This window comes from Scyliorhinus canicula, chromosome 2 (assembly GCF_902713615.1).
Source record: "Scyliorhinus canicula chromosome 2, sScyCan1.1, whole genome shotgun sequence".
Taxonomy (NCBI): Eukaryota; Metazoa; Chordata; class Chondrichthyes; order Carcharhiniformes; family Scyliorhinidae; genus Scyliorhinus; species Scyliorhinus canicula.
The window spans coordinates 187,719,369-187,745,454 of record NC_052147.1 but is presented as its reverse complement, the minus strand read 5'-3'; the positions used below and the strand labels follow the sequence as shown (position 1 = coordinate 187,745,454).

General features: G+C 45.7%; 1 protein-coding gene across 1 annotated transcript in view; it reads left to right on the top strand.

Annotated features, from left to right (window-relative positions):
- The window catches only part of itgav (integrin, alpha V), a 200,121-nt gene that overhangs the window by 106,896 nt on the left and 67,139 nt on the right, over positions 1–26,086 (top strand). The window contains exons 13-17 of the mRNA XM_038789214.1: positions 2,463–2,654; positions 6,298–6,343; positions 12,366–12,470; positions 15,690–15,745; positions 24,435–24,589. Of these exons, the coding sequence (XP_038645142.1) occupies positions 2,463–2,654; positions 6,298–6,343; positions 12,366–12,470; positions 15,690–15,745; positions 24,435–24,589 (554 nt within the window). The remainder of the gene's footprint in view (positions 1–2,462; positions 2,655–6,297; positions 6,344–12,365; positions 12,471–15,689; positions 15,746–24,434; positions 24,590–26,086) is intronic.

Sequence of the window (26,086 nt, the reverse complement as noted above, 5' to 3'; positions counted from 1 at the left end):
TGGCAAATGTGACCGTGACAGTATACCTCCATAAACAGTCAACACACTCGGGAGAAAGGAAGTGGAATAAATTAGCCATGGATGAGCAGGAAAACCCGACAGGATTGTTTTAAAAAATATATTTTTAGGCTCTATCCTCCTTGTTCAGAATGATAGAATTAGTAAATGCACTCTATTATTGAGTGCATTGAGGTAGCGATATTATTGAGCCCAATAAAAATAACTGTGATACCTTTGAATGTAATCTTCAACAGTCAAATATTTTAATGTTTTGCTTTTCTACCAGTCACCAGTCACTGAAGGAAAGCGTGCAGGTGCAGCAGGCGGTAAAGAAGGCAAATGGTATGCTAGCCTTCATGGCAAGAAGATTCAAATACAGGAGCAGGGATGTCTTGCTGCAATTATACAGGGCCCTGGTGAGGCCACACCTGGAATATTGTGTGCAGTTTTGGTCTCCTTAGGAAGGATGTTCTAGCTATAGATTCAGCGAAGGTTTACCAGACTGATTCCTGGGATGTCAAGACTGATGTACGAGGAGAAATTGAATCAGTTAGGATTGTATTCACGGGGGAAGCTCAGTGGCGCAGTGGTTAGCATTGCTGCCTCAAGGTGCCGAGGTCCAACGGTTCGATCTCGGCTCTGGGTCACTGTCTGTGTGGAGTTTGCACATTCTCCCCATGTTTGTGTGGGTTCCGCCACCACAACCCAAAGATGTGCAGGGTAGGTGGATTGGCCATGCTAAATTGTCCCTTAAGTGGAAAAAATACATTGGGTACTCTAAATTTATTTTGAAAAAAGATTGTATTCGCTGGAGCTCAGAAGAATGAGGGGGGATCTCATCGAAACCTATACAATTCGAACAGGATTGGACAGGATGTTCCCGATGGTGGGTGTGTCCAGAACCAAAGGTCACAGTCTGAGGATACGGGGAGATCATTTAGGACAGAGATGAGTAGAAATATCTTCTCCCAGAGAGTGGTGAGCCTGTCGAACGCATTACCACAGGAATAGTTGAGTCCAAAACATTGTATAGTTACAAGAAACAGTTAGATATAGCACTTAGGGCAAAGGGCATCAAAGGATATGAGGGAAAGTGGGATTAGGCTATTGAGTTGGATGATCAGCCATCAACATAATGAATGGAGGAGCAGTCTTGAAGGGACGAATAACCTCCTCCTGCTCCTACTTTTTCTATATTTCTACTCTTTGGGGATTCTTCTGCCACAATGGGAGCAATCTGCAATGCAGCTGAATTACTTACTGTCCACGGCAGTACATCTGCTGGTTTAGCACAGTGGGCTAAACAGCTGGCTTATAATGCAGAACAATGCCAGCAGCGCGGGTTCAATTCCTGTACCGGCCTCCCCGAACAGGCGCCAGAATATGGCGACTGGGTGCTTTTCACAGCAACTTCATTGAAGCCTACTTGTGACAATAAGTGATTATTATTATTATTATTAAGATGTGGGGATGCCGGCGTTGTACTGGGATGGACACAGTAAGAAGTCTTACAGGTTTGTTTTGAATCACTAGCTTTTGGAGCGCAGCTCCTTCCACCTGAGCTAATGATTCAAAACAAACCTGTTACATCTGGAGTAAGGCAGATGCTTCTGCATGTCAGTCACTTTTTTAATGCCTTGACTGGTTTGGGTTGGTTCTGTTCCAAGAAACATAGAGATACTTGAGCTGATCAGAATCTTGAAGTATTCCACAACAGATGTTGCTTATGACATTTTTGCCAGTGTGTGGGTGTTCTTTTACAACTTGCTTTGTTTAACTTTGCACATCATTGTTTTTTCCATCTTCTAGTGGTTTATGTAACATATGTTTCAAAAGTAGTTCAAAGCAATGTTGTGGACCTATTTCATGACATAATCTCCTTTTTCAAACTTAAATTTTTTGTCCGTCTGTCACCTGAAGGCAATCATTGATGCAAGGATATGATTACACACACATGAACCAGCATGTTCTAATTATCCCTGCACCTTCACCCCTCTCAGTGGGCAGTCAACATGCATGAGAGTGTGAATGCCAGTTGAATATTTGACTGTTGGGGGCCTTCATAGCTGAGATCTATCTTTAACTGATGTCATATGCACAAATGCCTTGCAACAGCTGTCTTAAAGTAGATGTCAGACTGGTTGTTTTCTGTTTATTTTACCTGCGCCTTGCAATATGAGACCATTCGTATCATGACCACTGTCATTCTGGCTGAGATCAGCCTGTCACCTTCCGTCTAACTCTTGCAGATGGTCAGATAACTGAGATTTTCTTTGTTTGTCAAAACAAGTGGCAAAACAAGTCACAAAAAGATAGCGCATTAAGCAGAACTGAAGCATGGAGAATATTTTCTTATTGTCGACAAACTGAATTTAAAAAAAACGTAAATTGCACTTTATCTATTTATGAGAGACAAACTTGTAAAAGGACTAAAAGTTAACTCAACTATGTTTAATTTATAGATATTGCAATAGGAGTTCCTTATGCAGGGGAAAATCATAAAGGTCTCGTTTACATTTATAATGGACAACCTTCTGGTCTAAACACACAACCGTCTCAGACTTTGAAAGGGCAGTGGGCCTCAGACAAAGTGCCTGCAAGCTTTGGTTATGCCCTGCAAGGTGCTGTTGATATTGACACAAATGGATATCCAGGTATGTTCAACAATCTAAAATGATCCTAAATTGGTAATCATTCAAATAGATTAGACTTTTGTGTGTTTTGTCTGGGTAGTGCATTCTTCAGTGTCATTCTAGAAATCCTTAAATAACATTTATTTCTTTTAAAACAATCAACATTTGTTTATTCAGCCATATCTATCTGAAGTAGTTGTACACCAATTGTATGTGTGAATCTCTATTAACATCACTCCTGGGATTGTAGCCATGTACGATGCATTACATTTGAACTGTAGACATACTATGCATTGAATAAGTTTTATAGAAGATAAAGCTGCAATTCACATTCCATTTTGTCTTTAATTAACAATGCCAACTCAATGTTCAAGAGACCCAAATACATTTGCATTACTTTGATATAATCAAAAGTGCTGTGACACTACCTACTGAAGAAGCAAAACTTAATTCATGAGAAATTATTGCACATAATCTCAAACTCAGATTGTTGCAGTTTTGTTTCTGGTGACAATTATGACTGGCCTCGTCAGCATTATAAATGTGTGTGAATAATAATGTTTTTGATTATACTTTGTTTATACTTATGTAACATCCTCCATCAAACAGCCTATCTTCAAACCCATTAAACATTTCTAAAACTTGGACATTATTACTTATATTTATTGAACATATGTGCTGGTCTTACTGAACCTATATGTTCTATCAAAATCTGTCCTATGTTCTTATTTGTAAGGATAGTGATAAGTGTTCTGTTGGATCTGGATTGAATTGTGCATATTTGTATGATGTCCTTGGAGTCATGCATGATGCACGAGAAGGTACTATAGTGTGCTGTGCTTAGTCACGTATCCAGTATGTCTTGTGTCAAGTTGTTGTTTTTGAGTCATAATTTGTTTTCTCTCCAAAGGAATGCCTTGTAAATAAAAGCATACTTGTTTAAGCCAAATATTTACAGCAATTATTTTTCCTTGTCTATTTTCCTTTTCTTTGGCTGTTTCTCTGAAAGATTTTGGGCAGGATTCTCCGTTTGGGAAACTATGGTCTCAATTCTCCGCTGTTGGAATTCTCCATTGCGCCGGCAACTGGGGATTTCCCGACGACGTGGGGCTGCCCACAATGGGAAACCCGTTTGGCCAGCTGATGAGACGGAGAATCCTGGGGAGGCGCCGCACCAGAAATTTAGTGTGGCGCGATGGGGAATCCCGCTCTATGTTCTCCCATCGGAGCTGAACTGCACTAGTTTCACGATCCCCTTGTGATCATAAAGCAGGATGCGATTCCGTGTAACTTGCCATGCAAATATATGCATGGTGTGGAATACCAGGGGATTCCCGGGGGAATCCTGATATCGGGCTGCTCCCCACCCCCGGATTGCCTGGGTGCCCCCCACCTATCCTCAAGTATATGGGTGACCTGACACCACCCCTACCCCCCCTCACCCCATGAACCCCTGTAATAGGGGAACGCCCCAAAGGGCACCCTGTCTAAAGGAATCCCCTGTACAGAACCCCCTGCACAGAACCCCCTGCACACACACTGACCCTCCCCACACTTAAAAATCCTCCCGACAAAGAAACCCCACCCCCAGAAAAGAGACCCCCATTTGGAAGCTAGAGAGTAGTCCAGACAGGGGCTGTAGGAATCATTATAGCTGTAATACTTACCTTGAAGCTCCACGTGTCCATTCCTCAAAGGTGAGCAGTTGTGCCTACATCTGGTTCCACAGATTTATTGTCTACAATCCAGTCATGGCTTTCTTAGTGGTTTGTAATTTACAGCCCATTAAAAACTATTTGCCACTTTGATCCATTCATCGCCCTTCAACATCAGTGGGCAAAGCGGTGAAATTGCAATGTTTGTAAACATTACCCTCATCAAAGAGAGGTAAGTGCAGTGAAATCACACGATTGAGTGGTTGAATTCACTTAGTGCAACTTGCATCTCTTTTATGGTGCAATGTTTACAGACATGGGGACTTCTCCACTTAGACCACTGAAGAATGAAGGGAGATGAATGGGTCGCAGCGGCAGATGGTTTTTACAAGCTGTCAATCACAAACCATCACTTTAAGTCCATGAATAGATTTCAGACAGTGAATCTGTGGGAACCAGATGCAGGCACAGCTGTGGTCCTTTGAGGAATGGTCACATGGAGCTGCAAGGTTAGTAGTACAGCTATAATGCATCACATCCCCTTTCTGGAATGTCCTCTAGCTTCCAGACAGGGGTCTCTTTTGTGGTGTGTGTGTGTGCGCGTGTGCGCCTTTAGGCAGTGGGTCCCTTTGCTGGAGTCCCCGTATTACAGGGGTCCCTGTGGGGGGGGGGGGGGGGGGGGGGGGGTGGGATCCTCCTACTACAGGAATCCCTGTGGCGGATCTCCCCATTACAGCGGTCCCTGGGGAGTCCTCCTGAATCACGGGTCCCTATGGGGGCCTTCCTAAAGGAGCTCCCCTATGGGAGGGTGGGTCAGGTCACCTCAATATGTGGGGTTGGGGGCTGCTATGTAGTGTTGGAGGTTGGGAGAGTCAGGGCTGATTTGCGAGTGGGGGATGGGGGGGGGGGGGGGCAGTGGGGATAGCCTCAGATGGTCTCTGCAATTGTGGCCCTAACGTGGTGGAGCCGTGGTGGTCCAAGTGGGCCCTTTGGCCCACCACATCAGGTTCACGATTGTAGAGACCACAAGTGAGCCTAACCCACATGCTCCTTGGCTGCGGGGACCGGAGATTCATGGAATGGTGGAGCATAGGGCTCTGGGACCACTAAATAGATGCAAATCAGTCAGTACAACCCATTTGCATTTATTCGCATAATCCTGCTGGCGTGCAGCGTGGAACTCGTGAGGGGTCGGAGCATGGCATTCGGGCTGGTGCCCGGCGCGATCCTTATTTCACCCCAACGCCCAATTCTCCGTCCCATCGGGGAACACATTCTGGGCGTCCCTGGAACGGAGAATCACAACCATTGGCTTCTTACTATAAATTGACACCTTTTACAAATGGTCATTATTTCCAAGTAAGTCTTGATAGTGAATTTGGTGAGGTTAATTAACCGTATAAAGTGGAATGGAGAGCCACAAGTGAGACTGACTCACCACTGATTTTTCGATGGTTCACGAGGGGTCATTTCCGCCTTCCTAATTTTGGGACCTATGAGGTTAATACCCTACTGATGCTGCATGCCGAGATAGATCTAGCCTGTCGATCAAACTTTCTTGATCTATATGTTCACTGGATGAATTCTCCAAGCTATCAAAAAAGACCCATTCATGAAACTCTGGCGATTAGACAAAGATTTAGTATACTATACTTGAAGTATGATGTGTGTGGGAGTGGGAGCACTGCTGTGGCCTTTAGTGGGAATGTAAAGGGAATTTTGCCTTCTCCTATTTCTGGTAATTTCTCAATTTCCCCAACTGATTCCAAGCAAATTTCCTTCACATGGTGCTCAGATAATGTACAAATGGCTAAAAGGCGCAGATTGATACACAGGAAATTGTACCAACTGGAGTCCAGTCAACATTTTTGTGGTTGAAAAAATGAACTAAGACAGCCATAAAATCATTTTAAAATCTGGAATGGAAAATACAAGATTTTTTTAAATTACTTCTTATAAGAAGTTGATCTTCCTTCATGAGGAACTAATTTTGTGCAACTTTTTTCTAGACTTGATTGTGGGAGCTTTTGGTGTTGACAAAGCAGTAGTTTACAGGTAGGTACTATTATTTTCTACAGTCAAACAAGATTTATTTTGTGCATGTCTGAACTTGAAATTTAATATTTTATTTGAAAGGAATTATTTCTGACCCTTTTTTTACATCCTATATTGGATTTGCATGTTTGTCAGAGTACTGCATACATGCCAACCTGGAAAACTCTCAACTAAGTTTTCCTGAATTGCAGTGATAAGCTGCCAGCTTCTGTGAACTGTTCTTTTCGTTCTTCTCCAACTCTTGTCTTGCAGCCTGCACATGGAGACTGAGTTGTGATGGGCGATGGACTAGCTTCACAGAGGCAGAACTAGGGAATTGTGAGATGCCTTCATTTTAAACATAAATATGGACAAAATGAACAAGACTCCAGATGCTGATACCAAATGATGTTGTAAACTGCAGACTGGTTGGTTGGGCGGATTTGTAAAATGTATTTTCGATTGGACTTGTGGCAAAATTTGTTCTTCATCTGCTCTCTTTTAACATTAACTGGACCTAAAGACATAACATGTCACAACATATTTACAAAAGCTTTAAAAATATTTTAAGTTACTGTTAAAAAGTGGTTTGAAATATGTGATCTGGCTCCTTTTAGGTTAATAAATGTTTAAAAAGGCATCTACTTTTTCTTAGATTTGGCATTGACACACACACAAACCATTGTAAAGGGAAGAGGCTTTATTTGGGATTATCTCTCATGCGGGAATTATCATAACCAGTGATAAACTGCAAATCTCAGAACAGGGATTTAGGTTTTTGGAGTTTAATTAATAGCAGGCCTCAGCCAATCCTTACATGTGTCAGATCCCTACTTTAGAATGAGAATTTCTACCTCACCACAATCAAAAATGTCCTGTCAGAGGATGTACTGAGGTTCTCCATAAGCCGAATGGGGAAAGACAAAGGACGGTATACTCCGGACCCCCAGCCTTTTGTTTCTCGGTGGCACGCCATTTGCTAGCGGCGGGATTTACTACTCCTGCCGCCAATGGGTCCCATTGAAGCCACCCCTCACTACCGAGAAACCTGCAGGTGGGGTGCACTACCGGCAGGCAGTGAAAAGTCCAAAGGCCGGGTGATTTCTTGCCAAAGTCTGGTGTAGCACCAAGTCAGGCAGATGGGAAGGTCCCACGTTCAAATCTCGATTTGTGCTATTTACTGACTTTCAGCAGGGGCTTGTTATAATTGGGCTTAATTTCCCCAGGTTTGGCATGGGAAAATTGGCTACGGGGGCGGGGGGGGGGGGGGGGGGGGGGGGGGGGTGTTTCCATTTCTAATTGTTATTCAGTCCCCTTTTTGGAATGAACACATGAATAAACAGCATGTGACTTGATTGTGACATCTTCACCTTTAAATAGATTCCTGCTGTTTAATAGTAGCAATAGAATGATGTTAGTACCCGTGCAAATGTATATCAGTAAGAATCTGTACCTTTAGGTGAAGGGGAAAAGAATTAGAAAAACATTTGCCGAGATACAATCTTCTATAATTTTCCAAGTAAGCCAGAAATGGATTTTGCTTCCAGAAGCTGAACAAGCAGCTTTTTTTGGAAAGTACAACAGCAAAAATAGAAAAATCTCTATGCCTCTCTGTTTAGCACTTAGTAGGTTGTGCACTTATGTGGATTATGCAATTTAGTAAACGGAAATTGCGACAGGAAAATTTTTCAGAAATGAAAATAATTCTTCAATTGTCTGTAGTGACCACCGTTAGCAGCTTTAGTCCCGTAGCATTTTCATGAGGCTGGAAGTTAAATAAAGGAGCTGGGATGCTCTTAACCAATGATTCTGGAATGAGCCTGATACAGCAGTTTAAAGTTTATGGTTGGATTGCTGTTCTTTAAAGCACTATGAGGCATGATTCTCCGTCCCGCTGTACCAGTTTTCTGTTCCCACCAGCAGCGGGATTTTTTGTTTCACCAGCCGGCCAATGGGGTTTCCCATTTTTACATAGAATTTACAGTGCAGAAGGAGGCCATTCGGCCCATCGAGTCTGCTCCGGCTCTTGGAAAGAGCATCCTACCCAAGGTCAACACCTCCACCCTGTCCCCATAACCCAGTAACCCCACCCAACACTAAGGGCAATTTTGGACACTAAGGGCAACTTAGCATGGCCAATCCACCTAACCTGCACATCTTTGGACTGTGGGAGGAAACCGGAGTACCCGGAGGAAACCCACACACACACGGGGAGGACGTGCAGACTCCGCACAGACAGTGACCCAAGCCAGAATCGAACCTGGGACCCTGGAGCTGTGAAGCGATTGTGCTATCCACAATGCTACCGTGCTGCCCTGTGGGCAGCCCCACGGTGTCGGCAAATCCCCGGGCGTGGGCGCACTGCTGGCGCAATGGAAAATCCCGCCAGCGGAGAATCCAGCCCTATATTAATATTAATCAGGGTTGCTTTTTCTTATAATCTTCAACAACATTTTTTTTGTTTCTCTGCATGGTCTCACCAAATATTTTTTTGCGTCTTCGGTCATGGCCCGAAAACACAACAGAGTGGCATTGGATAGTGGGATCTTTCCCGATGGTTAAATCGCGCCCATAGTTTCAGCCTTTTTAAAGTCTTTGCCCAGTTTCTTTTAAATTTTAGGAAGGAACCATATTAATATGCAAATTGTCATAAAAATGTAGTGTGAGGTATTGGCTCTGTATCATTGGAAATATGTGCAATTTTGCACTGGCACACCAGAAATAAAATCTGCTACACAGTGTTGCAAATGGTTTCTATTGTACCAAAATCAGAAGTAGGATGCATTCCACATCCCAGTGGTACGAGTGGCATCTTTGGCAAATGTTATGCACATAAATTAATGAAATAGGTAACACCTCAAATTGATTTGGTTGCTAGTCTATTCACTGATACCAAACAGAATGTCATCCCTAGGCAGCATGTCAGGCAAAGTGAACCTCAAAGTGTTTTTCGTCTAACCTGACTGTGCCTCTATTTCACTAGCACGCAATAAACTACTGGCATTGCCCATGCCATCTGGTGATACCAGGGTGCCCAGGTGACACGAGCAGTGCCAGGGCACCACCCTGCCCAAAGTGTATGCAGCTCGGGGCCTCTGATCCCCTGGGAGACCCCCACAAGTGCGGTTCTGCCTGGTCACCGTTTGTGGGGGCCAGTGCGAACGGCACTCGCCAAAGGTCTCTGAGGAGAAGGGGTTGAATCCCAAAGCCTCAGGCACCTCGGGAATCTGCACATTAGAGTGAGGCTTACTGCCTCATTCTAATATGCAGATTTGCTAAAAGTTGATCCCGCCCATTGAGGGTGGGATTCACATCGCAAAGGCTCGCGAGATTGCGTTGAATCTCGCGAGGTGTAGCGAGCCGGGTAGATCCCTGTAGTGGGGTCTCCCGGCTTTCAATGGCCACGCTGCTGGGCCAGAAAGAGCGCATCTGACCTACAACTGTTTATAGATTTTGGTTATGAGGAGCACAAGGCCTACCATTCAGGTGTTATTCAACAGAGGCCGTAAGCATTTTAAATCAAAAACAAAGTTAATTCTAAGAATTCAGCTAACATTTTTATAAACGCATACAGTAAGCATTTATATCAACTACAAACATAAATACCCCACACAGCTACTGTACTCTATATATAACACTTAATAAATTCCCTTTAGCTGTTTCAATTTAATTACAACTTCCTATAAACCAGTACACCCCTTTTCATAGTTGTCGTCCAACATATGGCACTCTTAAGACCAGCGTATGGATGCTTTTGTTGTCTTTTCAAAACATCAGGGGATTAATTCTCTGAAAATGGGGCTGTGGCTCCACGCCTGTGCGAAAACAGGCGCAAATCACTCTGGACTTTCTTGCAGAGTGATTCTCCATTTTGAAGTGGGCTTGCAGGGCCCCGGAGTACTCCACACAGCTCCGGCTGCCGATACGGGGCCCTGCACTTCCGTCCGCGCATGTGCGTGGCGGCCGCCTGTGGCGGCGGCCTCACGCGACATGCCGGACCCACACAGCGGGCCGGTCCCAACAATATAGGTCCCCCCCACAGATCGCGCACGCCCGCCAATCGGTGGCTCCCGATCGCGAGCCTCGCCGTCCTGGAGGTTCATGTGGAACCATGAGTGAACAACGCCGGCGGGAACTCGGCCAACTGCTGGCTGAGAATCGCTGCGGGGGCCTGTTTCAATGGCCCCTGACCAGTGCCGCGTCGACCACATGCGCACGACTGGCGGCGCTTCTCCAGTCCGCGAAGAATCACGGGAAGGCATCGGACCCGATCGCGTGTCTGACATCCCATTCTCCGCCCCGTGCCGAGCACGATTTCAGCACAGAGGCTCGGAGAATCCTGCCCCAGGGTTGAATTCATTCCAGAAAAGCTTTATCACTGTTAAATTATCAAGTGATCTGGAGACACCTTTTAACGTGCAGAGAGAGAGAGACACACACAAGACTTCTCTGCCTGAATTCAGCGTCCAAAAATGTGTAAACAAAAGTAAAACTCGGAGCACAGCCAGCTCCTAACTCAAAAACGAAACAAAAAACCCAGAGCCACATCCCAGCTCCACCCGCACAATTACATCACTGAAGCCATTTGATAATACAAAACATTTCTTAAAGGGACACTCCCATGACACTGCACGTGGCGAGCTGCATTTCTGGCACAGTGTGGCCTTGGATTGCGCCCAAAGTGGTATCAGTTCTGCCTCATTACATTGGGATTATTATAATTGTGCATGTTGTAGGCATGGCTACTCTGTGTTTCTTTTCTCATTTTTCAGTGTCATGGATCTTGTTTTCCCTTTTTCAAACCGCTAAAGAGCCTGACATAACAGTAAAACTAGCTTCTATAAGTATTCATGAATATTGGGTTGATCCTTAAGAATTTAACAACTCAAGTTTTGAGGATGTGTTTAATCAATAGTATAAGCATTAGATTGAGTTCAACAATCTATTTGTTCATTCAATTTACTTCAAATGAGATACATACCTTGGCCGAATAGCTGCAATGATTCTATCCATTAGGATTTTGGGTCATTTCAACCTCGCTCATGAATGAAAAGCCCAGAGATGAAAGCTCATAATTCCTGCATAATTGTACTAAATTGGCAGGATAGTTGCCTCACGTGGTACATATAAATATCATACTGGTTTGAAGTTGGAATTGAACCATTTTATCGTTAGAGTAATAGCTTTATTTTGTTGTTAATTATTTATTATCAACTTTGGAATGTTTATTTGTGACATTTGATACGGATGATGTCTCCCCTTTGCAGCCATCACAGACCTTTGCTGTTTAAAAAGTGCACATGCATGAAAAAGACAAAACCAAAATCATAATCTAAAGTAATTTTCCTGAAAATATTTTCCATTAAAAACTGCCAAAGAACGTTTTCTGCAAATGAGAGATCTGTGTTTTATAGAACAAGTGAAGCAATTGAATTCTCTGGGAAGTTCTAAATGAAAACATTTACTGGTGATCCCAGAAAGCATTAGGTAAAGCAGCTTACAGTGTGTGATTAAAATGATTTGCTCAGCTCATGTACAAGATCTAAATGGCACCTTAGGAATTCATTAATTAGATTCAGCTGACATATGCTCAGTGTTTACCACACGTGGTGTCCTCATGTGCTTTGCACTGATGAATACAATACTGTAAGATAAAAGCCATTTTAAAGGCAGGGGCAGAAGTTTCTTATCCCTAAACAATATTTTGGATCATGTTTACTTTAATGCTGGTCTGCTGTAATTCAGTTCAGAAGTAGATGATGGAAATCTAGATACACTGCAGAAAGTTTATATCTAATTGCTTAAAATTAAGTTGCATTGATTATAATTTACTCTCTTGATCTGTTTGTAATAAAATCTTTATTAGTGTCACAAGTGGGCTTCTATTAACATTGCAATGTATCAAGCTTGAACAAAAACCTAAAAATGGCATGTTGTGGGGCCAGTAGTAAGTTTGTACCTTTGCAGAAAATAAATTTAGTTCAGAGGTGCTCAACAGGACACTGTTAATAGAAGTTATTTTTCTTGCATTTCAAACTCTCAGAGCCAGACCCGTAATTCATGTAAATGCTTCATTAGAAGTCAACCCAGCAATCTTGAATGCAGAGAACAAAAGCTGTACACTGAAAGACAGTATCATGGTGACCTGGTAAGTTCAGCCCTGTGTAATGAGAGGGCCAATCTGTGGTCCATTTCACTATTTCTATTTCTCATTTTGCTGTTTGCAGTGACCATTTTGTGCTTTGTCAAACAAATGGAATCGAAGATGTTTTGTCTTTTAGTCTTGTGAGCGATTTTGACTGTGTAATAACTTAAGCTGTATATTGATGATCACAAGCAGCAAAACAAATTTGAAACTTCAATTTCCTTGAAAGCTAGTCATGAATAATATGAATTATGTGCTAAAATGTTTATTTAATTTGAGGAAACGTTCCTCTCCCAACCAAAAACAGATTAATCATCATTCATTTCACTTACTGTTTGTGGACTCTGCTGAGCACAAACCAGCTGCCATATTTGCTTACATAATCAATGTTACTGTACCTCGAAAGCAATCCATTGCTGTGAAGCACTTTGGGACATATTTTTGATCTCCTAAGGTATCAAATGAATGCAATATCGTTTTCTGGTTTCTACTAAAAGAAGCATTAAAAAAGCATTCAGGTTGTTCACATTTACAGCTCACCATGTTGATTAACCCTCTGTGGTTCCTTGGAAACTATTTGACATTTGTATTGGTCATTATACACCCTGCTTGACTTTCCTACTATTGACTTAAATGGACAGGAAGATATGCAAGTGTATATCAGATAGAGTTTAAAAAAAATTCATTTACGGGATGTGGGCGTCGCTGGTTAGGCCAATATTTATTGCCCATCCCTAGTTGCCCTTCGGAAGGTGATGGTGAGCTGCCTTCTTGAACCGCTGCAGTCCTTCAGGTGTAGGTACACCCACTGTGATGTTAGGGAGGGAGTTCCAGGATTTTGCCCCAGCGACAGTGAAGGAACGATGATATATTTCAAAGTCAGGGTGGTGAGTGACTTGGAGGGGAACCTCCAGGTGGTGGGGTTCCCAGGTATTTGCTGCTCTTTCCTTCTAAATGGTAGTGGTCATGGGTTTGGAAGGTGCTGTCTAAGGAACCTTGGTGAGTTATTGCAGTGCATCTTGTAGATGGTAGCTCATGGCTGCCACTGTTCGGCTGTGGTGGAGGGTTTGAATGTTTGTGGAAGGAGGAGCAATCAAGCGGACTGCTTTGTTCTGGATGGTGTCGAGCTAGTTTACTAATGCCCATGTTGTTCTTCCAGTGCTGTATTTTGCCCCCAGGATGTCTTAAGTAAAAAGTGTTCCACGAAGACCTTCACTATGAATGCAAGAAAATTAATTTGAAACAAAAATGTTAAAAGTTGTTATTGTGTGGAAAAAAAATGTTTCCATATCTTTGATAGACAGTTAGATTGAGGACAATAGTGATACAATACTATGCTGTGTTAATTCTATTTAAACTGCTACTGAAGAGGGGATGGGGTCAATTCATCACCGGTGGGATTCTCCATTCTGCTGGCAGTGCACCCCTGCTGATGGGTTTCCCAGCGGTGGGTGGTGGCCACAATGGGAACTCCCATTTGCTGGCCCCGAGAACGGAGAATGCCACTACTGGCGCAGGCTGAGGAACAGGTGGCTGGGGAGGCGAAGAATTCACTCCAACATTTAAAAATGTAACGTCGTAAATTCTAAACATATAAAGTAGTTGAAAAGTTAATATAAGTTGGGTCCAGAAGATTTATTTCCTGTTTTCAATTCCCAATTTCTTTGTGCGACCTGTTGGTAATTAAGGGGTGATTCTCTCAAAAAAAAGCTCTACGAGTCTGCTGCTCTGTTCTCGAAGAAAGAACAGCTGCAAGGCCTGTCCCTTCACTTTGTAAGAAGCTCTTGAGAACAAAGAGGCACACTCAATAAAAAATTGTGGTTGGAGAAACAGCTGCTACGCTGATTAATGGATCCTGGTAGAGCTATAAAAAATAAACTATCTGATTCACCGCTTTGAAGTTCCAGTGACTTGTCAATCACAATGCTTTTAGCAGGCAATGGAATGTGAATTTCAATGTAAACAATCCAGTTCAAAGCAGTCAGTCTCCTAGCCACACACAGTGCCTTCAGTACTTCAAAAGGCAATGAAATCGACTGTGTGAAGACCACTTCAAACGTTTCCACCACTTTGAAGGAGTAACTTTCACCTTCATCTCAGACCGTTAAACTTGACATACTGACAGACTTTTCAAAGGGTACAGGGTGCAGTTTATTTTTACTTTTTTACTTTATTATTGGGGATGTGTGTTTATGAGATATGACTGTCTAAATGGTATGGGGTATAGATCAGCACATTTGCACTTTATTATGGGTAAACCTGACATTTAGGCAGTATGTAACAGTTAAATAGGTTTAAAGGCTATATAGTGATCTCTGTATATGTATATACATAAGGGGTTAATGTATAGTCATTACAGTTAAATGATCACTAGAGGGCAACACTAACGGGGGTATAAAAACAGGCTTAATCTGTTACCCGCTCTCTTCGGGTGTGTTGTGACTAGAGAATAGGGGCGGGATTCTCCGACCCTCCGCCGGGTCGAGAATCACCAAGGGGGTGGCATGAATCCCGCTCCGCGCCGGCTGCGGAATTCTCCGGCGCTGGTTTTCGGGCAGGGGCGGGGATCACGCCACGCCAGTCAGGAGCCGTTGGCAGCGGCCGCCCCGGCAATTCTCCGGGCCCCGATGGGCCGAGTGGCCACCCATTTTCGGCCAGTCCCGCCAGCGTGAAATGAATATGGTCCATCACGGCGGGACCTGGCTTGTCGGCCATCTACTGGAGTCCTTGAGGGGGGGGTGCGGGGGGAGTTCCTTCGGTGGGGGGTTGACGGGGGGGGTCTTCGGTGTCCTGGCCCACAATCGGGGCCCATTAGTCTGTGGGCAACAGGGCATTAGAATAGTGCCCCATGGTTCTTCAGGAGATTATCAATAAAAAAAAATGACCATGCTAAATTACCCCATCATGTCCAAGGATGTGTAGGTTGGGTGGGGTTACAAGGTGCTTTTTCAGAGCATCAGTGCAGACTCACTGGGCTGAGTAGCCTTCTCCTGCACTGTAGGAATTCTATGGTTCTATGGCAAATCTTCTGGTATTCAAAATTAAAGTGTTTTGCATCACATTTAGGGAATTATATCCTCAATATATATAGTTTCTAACTTGGCCATAGTGCTCTGGGTCATTGTTAACATTTCACCTTATAAAGCAATGCTGCTGCACTTCATTCATGTTTTTCTTGCATTTGACTTGCATTTTCATTCATCTTCTCCCTTCCTTCATCAGTTTTACAGTTACATTTTGCTTAAGTGCATTTGGAAAAAGAGCCACAGACAACTTTGGTGAGTTTGATCTTATCAAATATGCACATTTGCAATTTAGTGCAATTTAAATAAAAGCATAGTTCTTCTACATATTCTGGATGGCAATAAATTGAATGGCTGTAGTCTTTTAGGAGCTAGTATAATGAGAAGCCAAACTATGAGACAGCATTGTTTAGAATTGAATGACCCAATTATATTCAGGACTGAACAAAGTTGAAAATTAATTAGATGCGTGATTCACCCAAAAAATTGAAAGGAGTCATTTTGAACAAGTTTGGCGGAATGTTTTGTATCGGCTACAATGGCAAGATCGCAGCCTGTATTCACCCGCACATACTCTGAAAAATAAGCTACCACAAGAATCTCGTCCTGCCTGACCCACTCGCTCTTTGATTCGCCGACTTGCACCTGTGTTGCTTGCCGCGAACAATAGGCAGTTCCCTCAGCACTCACTCCTGGTCACGAAATGAGAATGGCAGCCCCGGAGACCTGCTCCTCATTTTGGAGATGCCGACCTGACAAGGCTTCTCAATGTTGTGGATGAGAGGCGGGCATCCTGTTCCCCCCGAGTGGATTGGAGAACCAGCAGCAGGGTCAGCAATGCCACCTGGAGACAGTGGCAACTACAATGAGTGCAGGCAGCATGACCAGGAGGACTGCCTTCCAATGTCAGAAGAGGCCTAACTACCTCCAAACAAGCTGCAAGGATAAGTTACCACCTCTCTCTCATGGCATAGTCCTGTCTGCCCCCCTCAATTTCCAAACCCCCACCCAACCCATTGGCTGACACCCCGCACCCTCCCAACATCTGACCATCAAGCTTGTAACTCAGAACCCCTGGTACCCACCATCACAACCCCTCATGTTTAGGTGCGGTGCCCACACATGCCACCTGCTATCAACACCTTTTCCCAAAGGTAGAGGAGTCTAGAACTAGAGGGCATAGGTTTAAGGTGAGAGGAGAGAGATACAAAAGTAACCAGAGGGGAAATTTCTTCACATAGAGGGTGGTGAGCATCTGGAATGGGCTGCCAGAGGCAGTGGTAGAGGCGGGAACAATTTATTATTTAAAAAGCAGTTAGACAGTTACATGTGCAGGGTGGTGGGATATGGGCCAAATGCAGGGAAGTGGGACTAGCTTAATGATAGAAACTTGGCGGTATGGACTGTGGTGATATGCATCACTGTAAATACACAAGGGGTTAATGTAGATACACTAGGACACTGTAAATACACAAGGGGTTAATGTGAACACACTACACCTAAATAGACACTAGAGAGGAAGCACCAGAGACAGACAGTCAACCAATAGGCCAGTAAGATAGGACACGACTAATGGGCATTCATGACACACACACAGAGGTGACACTACAACAGGAGGGCATTACACTAACCCATATAAAAGGACACAACACACATGCTCTTCCTCTTTCCAGTGGAGACACTCAGTGAGTACGCAGGGTTGATTTGAAAACATCACACCCGCCACATGGATTGTAGCAGACTGGTTCGTCAGTCTGAGTAGCTATAGCAGGATTAACAGGAGAGTCGAATCAAGTAGGAGAATTGTTAACAGTTTAATAAATGTGTTAAAGCTATCTCCAAGTCTAAACCTTCCTTTGTCAGAGTGCTCATCAAGGAAGCAGCTTATGCAATGTCAAGAGCATAACAAAACATGGGCGGGAGAACACGATGGGAAGGAGAATAGCAGGAGGTCTCCTCCCACATCTCCCGCTATTCTCCCACCCCCCCCAAAATGGCGTGTCCGGTTTCCGACACGCCGCTCGGAGAAACTTTGACCCGGATGGGCCGAGCGGCCTGCCGTTCCTGACCTGTTCACTACGGCAGCAACCACACCTTGTCGCTGCCGTCGTGAACATGGCGCGCCAAGTAAGTGTAAGGCCTAGGGGGGGCGGATCGGAATCGAACACCACGACCGTGCTCGGGAGGGGACTGGCCCGCGATCGGTGCCCACAGATCGTCGGGCCAGCGTCTCAAGGGGATGCACTCTTTCCCCTCCGCCTACCCGCAAGATCAAGCCGCCACATCTTGCGGGGCGGCTGAGGGGAAAGACGGTAACCGCGCATGCGCGGGTTTGAACTGTCCAACCCGCACATGCGTGGCTGACATCATTAGGCTCCGCCGCGGCATCATTCTTGGCACGCCGGGCCTTGAAGCCAGGGAAGGGGAGAATAGGGGGCCGGGAGAGGCTTCCGACGCCGTCGTGAACCTCTCCAGGTTTCACGACGGCGTCGGGCCTTGCAGAGAATTCCGCCCATGGACTAGCTGGGCCGAATGGCCTGTTTCCATGCTGTAAACATCTATGACTCGATGGCACTCCTCGGTGGGTGACATTAATGAACAGATCTCAGGACCACAGTTGCTGATGCATTGCACCTCAGGTGGAGGCAGGAACATCCAAGAGAGACAGTAGTCGGAGGCCTGCTGGATTTCAGGACTCAGCTGGGTCTCTGCCAGATGTCGAGCCTCTGGACAAGGTTCTCCCAGAACTGATGCAGATGATAAGAAGGGGTGTCAGTGACTTTCCAGTGACTGCAAGGCAGATTGGCGGTGTCTCAAAGTCTTCAGGTGCAGGAAATGGTACCAGCAATGCATGACACCGAGGACAACACTGGCAATGACATCTGTGCCTTGGGAAATGGTGTCAAATGCATGGCTCAGTCTGTGATGACCATGGTGGAGGGCCTCAACATCATGTTCCAATCATTGAGCCGTTGGTCATCACATTAAGAATTTTGGGGTATGGAAAGGGGTGACAGAACATAGGGTGTCCTTATCTGCCGATGATATGCTGTTATACGTTTCGGAACTAAGTGTGTCAATAGGGGGAATATTGGAGTTGCTTCGAGTGTTTGGGTCTTTCTCAGGGTACGAACTAAATCTAGACAAGAGTGAGTATTTTGTGGTGTCTCGGCCAGAGGTGGGGGCAGGGGTGGTAGGTCAGGGACTCACTTTAGATACCTGGGGGTGCAGGTTGCCCGGGGGTGGGGGGGGGGGGGGGTGCGGGGAGAGATCCGCAGGTACAACATTTCTAGTTTGATGGAGAGAGTGAAAGCTGATCTGGCAAGGTGGGATAGGTCTCCCTCTATCACTGGCGGGTTGGGTACAGGCGGTTAAAATGAACGTGTTGCCGCAATTTCTGTTTATTTTTCAATGAGAGATTGAGGGAATGATTACTTCGTTCATATGGGGAGGGAAGGTGGCCAGAGTCAGAAAGGGCTGCGACAGAGAGGAAGGCAGGCCGGGGACTTGGGTCTTCTGAATCTGATGTATTATTACTGGGCGGCGAATGTGGAGAAGATGCGGAGCTTGGTAGAGGGGTTGATTCCCAGTGGGTCAGAATGGAGGAGAGTTTGTGCAGGGGGTTGGGATTGAAGGCACTAACAACAGCGCCACTCCCGATGGCCCCGGGGTAATACTCAGAGAGTCTGGTAATAATCGCTTCATTGAGAATTCGGAGACAGTTTCGCCAACACTTCGGGTTGGGGGCAGGGTCAAGGGAAATGCCGATTCGGAGGAAACCACCGATTTGAACCAGGGAAGTGGGATGGAAACTTTCGGAAATGGGAGGTGAAGGGGATTAAGACACTAAAAGATTTGTTTCTTGGTAGTCGGTTTGCAGGATTGAAGAAGCTGGAAGCGAAGTATGGGCTGGAGCAGGGGCAAATGTTTAGATACATGCAGGTTCGAGATTTTGCCAGAAAGGAGATACAGAGTGTCCCGGTGTAGCCGGCCACCACATTGCTGGAGGAGGTGCTGACGACAGGGACTGGAGAAGGGGGTAGTGTCGGCGGTTTACAGAGCTATTTTGGAAGAGGAGAAGGCACCGCTGGAAGGGATCAAAGCAAAGTAGGAGAAAGAGTTGGGAGAGGATATAGAGGAGGGGTTCTGGTGTGAGGTGCTGCAGAGAGTGAACACCTCCACCTCATGCGCGAGGTTGGGGCTGATACAGCTGAAGGTGGTACATGGAGCACACCTCACAAGGGCGAGGTTGAGCCGATTCTTTGAAGGGATAGGAGATGTGTGTGAAAGTTGTGGGGGGGGGGGCGTAAATCACGTTCATATGTTTTGGTCCTGTCCAAAGCTGGAGGATTACTGGAATGAGGTTTTCAGGGTAATCACTAAAGTGGTGAATGTGAAACTGGACCCGGGCCTTCGGGAGGCCATATTCGGGGTGTCGGACCAGCTGGGGTTGGAAACGGGTACGGAGGCCGATGTAGCCTTCGCCTCGTTGATCGCCCGAAGCCGCATCCTGATGGGTTGGAGAGCAACCTCTGCGCCCTGTGCCCTGATGTGGTGGGGGGACCTGTTGGAATTCTTGACTCTTGAGAAGGTTAACTTTGAACTGAGGGGAAGGATGGAAGGGTTCTACAATTCATGGGCATTATTCATCATGCACTTTCAAGAACTGGATAACTTTGAACCTTAGTTGGGTGGGAGTGTTGGGAGAGTTGCGGGGAGGGGGACTGTGTGTGTTAATGGTGACTATGGGTGATTCCTGATTCCTTTTTGTCATTTGTCTATGTGAACATGCGGGCTAATGTTTGGGGTTTGGTAGGAGGATGGGATCGTTGTTATTGATATGGGGATTGGCATATTTGTCACTGATTATTGTTTATGGTTGATGGGTGTAAATTTGGGAGAAAATGTGAAAAAGAATAGAAATATTTAAAAAAACATCATGTTCCAATCATGGAATCCCTACAGTACTGCAGGAGGCCATTCGGCCCATCGCGCCCGCATCAAGCCCCCGAAAGAGAACCCCAACTAGGCCCAATCCCCGCAATCACACCTTGGGACATGATAGTGCAATTTAGCATGGCCAGTCCACCTAATCTGCACATCTTTAGACTGCAGGAGGAAACGGGAGCACTTGGGGGGTAACCCACGGAGTCACAAGGAGAACGAGCAAACTCTACCCAGTCACCCGCGGTCGGAATCTAAACCGGGTCCTGGTGCTGTCAGGCAGCAGTGCTAAACACTGTGCCACCCAGTTGATGAGGGACAGGTCCCAGACACAGGTAGGCATTGCTGAGGCACTCCGAGAGCATTGCCCAGTCACTGAGGACCATCGCTTGGGGAGGGAGAGGTGGGGGCAACAACATGGTGCAGACAATGGAGAGCCTTCAGGAGCTCACTCCAGCTGCCTATCCATCCCATGGAGTCACCCAGGGTCTTATGGCACCCTCTGGGAGGAGGAATCACTGGGGGTTTGCCATCAAGGAGACTATGGCAGTCTCCAGTTCGTCTGAATCCTCCCCCCTGACAGCAGCGCATCTCAAGGGCAGAGAGCAGAACAGGGTGGCACAGCGATGCCTGTGACACCGGTAAGTTGGCTGGGGCTCTCAGCTCTAGGCCCTCTAGAGGACATCCATCAAGGGCATCAAAGGGCACAGGCCGCAGAAAGCAAGAGGCGGCCATCGCCTTTTATGTGCATCCTGCGGGCACACCTAGACTTAGCACTAGACCACGATAGATGAAGAAGAGTGAGGAGCACTAAGTGGGCACTGGTGAGGTCACTGCCGGTAGCTCGGGAGTATGATGGAAATCTGTCACACTAAAATATTCACCATTAAAATATGCTGGTCACTTTAGTTTTCACAGTGGCCCTGCCACACCCCTTGGACGGGGGAAACAGGGAGGTTGGTTAGTGGTCGGAGTGATTGGCGGAGGTGGGGGGGTCTGGTGGTGTTGAGCTGATGGACACAGTCTCGTCCTAGGACAATCTGGGGATGATGAGGGCCTCCTTGTCCTCCTGCCATGTCGTACCATTGCTTCTACCTGTCCTCCATCCTCCAGCTGCTCCTCAGGCTTGTCCTCTAGCCTCCGCCTGCTCTGACAAGGCTGCATGTCCCTCTGTCTCCTCCCCCTCTGGTGGCCGTTCATGATTTAAACATTCAGGAAGTAGAACCTCTTCCTGTTAATATAGAGCACTCCCTGATGCCCTGGTGCTTGCAGGGCGACATGCCTGCCATCGATGGCCTCTTGGACCTGGGGCATCCCAACGATGATGGTGAAACCTGCAGATAGGGCATCCTAGTGGGCATCCTAGTGGACCCAGACCTCCGCCAGCAACATTAGAACCAACATCTCTGTCAGCAACATTAGGGAGAGCGTGCTCAGCTGTTACCTGTTCATCCAGATAGTTTCTTTTTAGCCACAAGTGGGTCCGTAGTGATGAACCTCTGCTCCTTAGTGTTTGATTATTGGTGCTGATGCTCCTAGAGTAAAGGCACACTCTTCAGGCATCAAATATTGCAGGGCATCCAGTCCACTAATCATCCTCTCAGACATGAAGCCTGTTTCATCGAGGAGGCACTTGAGAGTTCAGGAGCGTGCAATTCTCTCACAACTAACAAGGTTAACTCTTCATTTGAACTAGCCTTCAGCTGTGAAGCTAGCGGCTGCACACAATCAAAGGGGATGAAATTGACTTTTGTTGGGGAGTTGGGTGACTCCCAGGAGGTCACTGCATTCAACTTAAATCTTGTTAATGAGATTGGAATGAATACAAATTAGACTTAATGAGCTTCTTGCCATTTTGGGGCGACATCTGGAACTCGCCATCGGGAGCAGCCTGGGTGAATCTGAATTTGGACCTCTCCTGTGATTCACCTGCCGCTGATCCGAGCGTGGAAAAATTGCACCCTAGGTACGTCAGAACACCAGTTGAATCAATAAACCTAGTCAGTGATCCAAATAGAATAAGATGGAACTATCAATCAAGATGTCACTTAACCTCATGTCAAAACAATACCATATGCCAACTAATGTCTGGTTCTGGCTGTCTTTTCAGACCTGAAGTTCTTTAATAGAGCATATAATAATTGGTAAAATATTGGCCAATTAATTGCTGGCCTATGTTGTTGGAGTACTTCATGTTATTTACAAATTAGAATCCGATTCTATTCAACTTAAACTTTGCTGTAATGTAGATCTGACCCAGTAGATCTGACTCCATATTCAGGGACTGAGGGGATCGTCTAACAACGTCTTCCTATTCTGTCAGAAATTGAAGAGGATAGAACTTGCACATGCATGTCAGAAAATTTGCACTTAACGGTTATAGACCAAAATGTCACTAAGCACAGATTTCCTCATTCATTTGCACTGCTCCCAAGTTACTTCCACTGAGACCCCACTTAGCTCTTGAACATAGCTCCATACATGGTTCCCATGTTTAGCTAATTTTAAATGGATGTAAAATTATCCCCACAATTTTAGGTGCAAAAGTACTCAAAGTCACTCATTCTGGCTGAAATTTTCTGGCCATTGGGATACTAACCACAGTTAGTATTTCATTCAGTATGCTGTGCTTTATGATTCTATTCCTCAGGCTATGTAAGGGGCGAACCAACTGTGGTGTTTAAGATAAAGGATTTGATTGGATAATCTACTTCTCTGGTGGAGGAGTCTGGACCAAAAGGGCATAACCTTAAAATTGGAGTGAGGCCATTTGGGCGTGACATCAGAAAGCACTTTTTCACCCAGAGGCTAGTGGAAATCTGTGACTCTCTCAACCAATTAGATGTTGAGACTAGGTCAACTGAAAATTTCGAATGTGATTTAGATCTTTTTGCTAGGTAATGGTTTTAAGGGACATAGAATTAAACCAGATAAATTGAATTAAGGTGCGAATCAGCAGTGATCTAATTAAATTGCCGTTATATGTTTAAAGCTTTCGTTAGATCCTGATTATTTGTTTATGTTGATAACCTGCAGGCTCCACACAATTTCCATATCATGATGTATGCTAATAAGTTTCTCAGGAAGTTTTAGCAGAGGTTGCTGACAGCAAACTCAGTGTGAAAACCAGCATTAATTTCAATGTAAACTGGATCAAGGAAATTCAAGCCAATCCTCTTTATCCTGTGCTCAAACATTTAACGCTTTAGTGCAAAGCAAATGTCACTTCATGAATGGTTAGAGGAGATGTTTTTTATGAGAGAATATTATGGCCCAAAACGTCCAAGGCCTGGGGTGAATAACTGCATGGTAGTGCAAGAATGTATTATGGTGACATCTAGTGTTCGTAAGACAGCACTGCAGCTGTTGGCACTCACCGCCTCAATTTGACACGCTTGCCACACTAGGATGTAGTAAGTCAGTACAATAGTGACTACCTTGGATCTCCCTGAGGCAGATAGTGCTTTTGCAACATGGGTGTACATATAATTCTACGATTTTAGTGTTTCAGAAATTGAACAATTGGTAATTTTTCATCTGAGAGCCTAAACAGCGAATGTTGGTCATTTAATTAACTGGGGAGGACATCACAGATCAACTTTATATATTTTATATTGCACTTTTCATGCAATGAAGCATCTCAAGGCTTCACAGGAGCAGTATAAAACAAAATATAAAACTGAACCATGTAAGGAAATATGACCAAAACTTGATCAAAGAGGTATGTTTTAAGGAGTGTCTTAAAGGATGAAAAGATTGAAGATGTTGTGATCATACACCTGGCAGTACCTTATTCCTCTAAACCATTGGAGAAACTTTGTATTCCTAAACACCAATTTTTAACATGAATAATTAATCCCTCTGTGACATTGCAAAGGCATATATCTAAATTATTTGTTATATTTGCTCTAATCAATCCATTAACTGGTTGAATAGTCTTACTTTTTTCTCATTTTGTACTGTGTACTTAAAGATAATGTTGAGTTTTGTATGTTTGCAGATTTTAAGGTGCAATTGCAGCTGGATAAACTAAAACAGAAGGGTGCCATCAAGAGAGCCATGTTTCTTCACAGTTCTCTTTCCTCTTATGAGAAGAAAATGAAAGTAGGAAATGACCGAAAGAAAGAATGTGAAGAATTGCAAGCTTTTCTGAGAGTATGTCTTTACCATATTGACTGTTTTTCCTATTTGAGCAAAATTGTACTTCTTATTTATTTTGAGAGCAAGAGTTTTGTTCTCCCCAGTGTCCTCAAAGTAAAGCTCAGCTAAGACACCAGGTCAGATGCTCTCATTTGTCCTGCCAATGCTGCCCTGGAATTAGTACCTTAGTGATATATCAATTTGTGATCTGAGTCATGGCACGCAAGGGAGCTTATGGGCGAAATTCTCTACCATTGGGTCGCCAATAGTGGAGTTCCCACTGAGGCGGAGAATCTAGCGTCGGGGAGAAAATGGGCACCGCCGATCCGTTTCTGATGCTCCAGCCTCCCACTGGTGACGGGATCGAGATTCACACCAGTGGGCCGGCACCATGTTCTCTAGGCCGTGTGACTCTCCGATCTATTGGGCTGGGAATCATGTGGCTGAGAATTACTACAGTTGTGGACAAGCATGGCCCTGATATGGTGGACCTTCTGGTGGGCCAAGGAAGCAGAGTTAAATCCACCCAAGAACCACCCCCCTCCACACCTTACGATGCAAGATCTGCCAACCCCACCCCATCAAACACCCACCCCCGAGGCCCCCTAAAAAAAAGAGTCCCCCTATATAAGGGGAGCCCTGAGGCCCCGAAGTAAAGAGACCCCTGCCTGGAAGCTAGAGAACAGTCCAGACAGAGGCAGTGAAATAAATTACTTTTGTAACACTTACCTGGGCAATACACCTGCTGGCTCAGACACGGGAAGCACCACGTGTAATTCCTGGAAAGGTAAACCAGGCAGCTGTGTTTAAACCCCCTCAGATCCTCAAGCTTCCCCACACACACGCGCACACACAGCGCCGGCCCTAGGGTTGCTGGCGCCCCGGGCAAGCTGAACTTTGGCGCCCTTGAGGGGGGCGCCGAGGGGGGGGGGGGGGGGGGGGGGGGGAGGGGGGGCGCGGGCCGAGGGGGGGGGGCGGGGGCCGAGGGAGGGGGGCGGGGCCGAGGGGGGGGCGGGGGGAGCGGACCGAGGGGGGGGAGCGGACCGAGCGGGGGGAGCGGCCCGCGAGGGGGGGCGGACCGGGGGGGGCGGACCGAGGGGGGGGGCCCGCCCTGAGGGAGGGCGGCCCGCCCTGAGGGAGGGCGGCCACCGCGCATGCGCTGGTTGGCACCGGCCTAACTGCGCATGCGCGGGACCCGAGTCTCTGGCGCCCCCTAGCACATGGCGCCCCGGGCGACTGCCCGAGTTGCCGGTGCCTTGAGCCGGCCCTGCACACACACACACCTGTCAGCTTTGCTTCATTCATCTGCCTTCACAGTTGAGTAACTCTGAATTGCTCTAACCAATGTTTATAAACATCAATCACTTCAGAGTTAAGTGCTGTCAATTTCAAGCTGACCACTTCAAAATCACTCCAGCATGAAGGGAGGTGATTGGAAAGTACTTAACTGTTTGAAATAGTTGATATCATTCCTGCGCACACAGCCTCACTCTCACTCCCATGCGCACAGCC